Source organism: Cyphomyrmex costatus, unplaced genomic scaffold (genome assembly GCF_001594065.2).
Source record: "Cyphomyrmex costatus isolate MS0001 unplaced genomic scaffold, Ccosl1.0 scaffold29, whole genome shotgun sequence".
Classification (NCBI taxonomy): domain Eukaryota; kingdom Metazoa; phylum Arthropoda; class Insecta; order Hymenoptera; family Formicidae; genus Cyphomyrmex; species Cyphomyrmex costatus.
In genome coordinates, this window is record NW_017277017.1 from 2,872,692 (window position 1) to 2,875,061 (window position 2,370).

The 2,370-nt window shown below is 30.4% G+C and overlaps 1 protein-coding gene across 1 annotated transcript in view; it reads right to left on the reverse strand.

Annotated features, from left to right (window-relative positions):
- Positions 1-219: 219 nt before the first annotated feature.
- Positions 220-2,370, reverse strand: part of LOC108775247 (myrosinase 1) — a 3,185-nt gene continuing 1,034 nt past the window's right edge. The window contains exons 3-7 of the mRNA XM_018541552.1: positions 1,953-2,286; positions 1,529-1,871; positions 1,204-1,354; positions 438-679; positions 220-361 (exon numbers count right to left, since the gene is read on the reverse strand). Coding sequence (XP_018397054.1) covers positions 220-361; positions 438-679; positions 1,204-1,354; positions 1,529-1,871; positions 1,953-2,286 — 1,212 coding nt within the window. The remainder of the gene's footprint in view (positions 362-437; positions 680-1,203; positions 1,355-1,528; positions 1,872-1,952; positions 2,287-2,370) is intronic.

Here is a 2,370-nt window from a genome sequence, read left to right on the forward strand (position 1 = left end):
AAAATAAAAATATATTTACATATATATGTATATTATATGTATAATATACGATTATAAATTTTTATATATCATTAAAGATATATTTGTGACATATACAATACATATATACAATATGTATTGTATAAAATGTATAAATGATTAGTTCAAGACAAATAGTTTTAGACAAATAGTAGAATTATCCAAGAAATCTATCCAACATATCTGTTTAAAAATGTGATTTCAAACTATATTAACTGTGATTAACTCATCAATTGAAAGTTTCCCATTCTTAATGATATTTTTATACCAGTTCATGGACCGTTTTGGAGTTCTCGTTCGATTAGGATCCGTAAAGTTCACATGTACCAATCCAAACCGTTCACTGTGCGGAACAAAATTTTATAAGTACATTTTTTTTCTCAAAGGGCACTCATAAAACGTATCAAATAATAACTCACGTATAACCACTTTGCCATTCATAATTATCTAATAAACTCCAAACAGCATATCCTTTCACATTACATCCATTTTTCTGAATGGCGGTTAACATTTCTTTCATATAAGAATCCAAGTAAGATATTCTTGAATAATCAGTAGTACAACATTTGTCAGAGAAACCATTTTCCGTAATAAAGATAGTTGGGTTATCGTATTCACTTGAAATCTTCTTAATAAGCTCTCGAAATCCAACAGGAACAACCTAAAAATTTATGACATTTCTACACATTCTGCATATCAGTATAAATAATATTTTATATGTATTGAATTTACTTTTAGTTAAACAAATTATACTAAATTTGTAATTTTATTGTATTTAAGAAAGACGATATATTCAATTCAATTCATAATAAGCAAAATATTCATTTACTTCGTAAAGCGTAATATTCATTTAGCAATAGTCAATTACTAATTTCTCTATAATCCATCATAATTTCATCAGTTCTGTTCGATTCAGCCGAATATGCATATTTTCTGAAATACACTCGATTCTGATTTCCAATTTATGGCGTTGAGTACAAGTTATGAATAATTCACAGAATGAATTATTCATAATAATAAGTTAAATCATTTGTATGACTTAATTGTGCCTGATGTGTTATCAGGGTCAAATTAATGAATTCCTAGCAAGTCCTACACAAAACAAAAGTTTCGAGCACGCGAAAATTGATATCCACTAGTCTGATACACACAATTAATATGCATCTTCTATACTAGCTAACTTACTCTGAGCCAATCCGAAGCACTTTTTGGCCATGATGGATCTATGCTCGCTTTTACACCAGAATAATCGTACCATGCTTGACCTTCTGTTCGTGGTACTATTTCCACAAGTCTCGAAGTGTAATGATTTAATGCAAAGAAATCCGATGTACCTCTTTCAAAAACAAATGAGATAATAAAAATCGAGAAATATAATACAATATTGGTCCATAATTACTCAACAAACAAACTGACCTTATTTGTGACGCCTTTAATACCATTTTGACGTAAAAATGACGACAAATAACGTTAGCTTGTTTGCTAAGTAATTAACATTGGTATTTCTTACTTGATATACTGCACCCATTCTGGCGAAAATTCAGGCAAAAGTGATCTCGGAAAACCATCCAATTTACTATTCTCAGCTATATGGTTTTTCATAATTTCTGGATAATCACCATCCTTTGAAAACACGGGATTGGCAACCCAACCGCAATTAAATTGATAATATGCATCTGCTGCTGCAGTATCAGAAGATGTTTTGGGCAATGCGCCTGAACAAGATACGACTATACCAATTTGGCCTTTCTGTTGTTCTCGAAATTCTGTGTCATAGATATGATAAATCTTGGCATGCGCTTTTAGAATATTATGCATGCACAGATATTTCCCAGGCGAGCCTAATTTCTTTCCTAAAATCATACTCCATTTTAAAAAGAATCTTTTGCGAGGTATTTCTTGTTAAATAATAGATAAGTATAAAGAATATATACCTGGTGCTTTTCTGTTATCAGCGTACCCCTCATTGCAAATAACGGCAGGTTCATTGATAGTCATAAAGTATTTAACTTTGGGGCCGAGTTCTTTGAAAATGATTCTTGCGTAATCAGATATCCATTCAACCATCATTTCATTAGTCCAACCACCCATGCTTTCAAAGACGGTTGGATGATCCCAATGAAACAAAGTAACAAACGGTTCGATACCATTCGCTAATAATTCGTTAGTAAGATTTTTGTAATAATCTAGTCCCTCTTGATTAATCACATTGGCGTAACCAGTCGGTAAGACACGTGACCAACTAATAGAAAATCGGTAAAAATCAACCTAAAATATTATAATATGTTTAAATTATTTATGAGATATATATATATTTATATGATATATATATATATATATATATATATATAT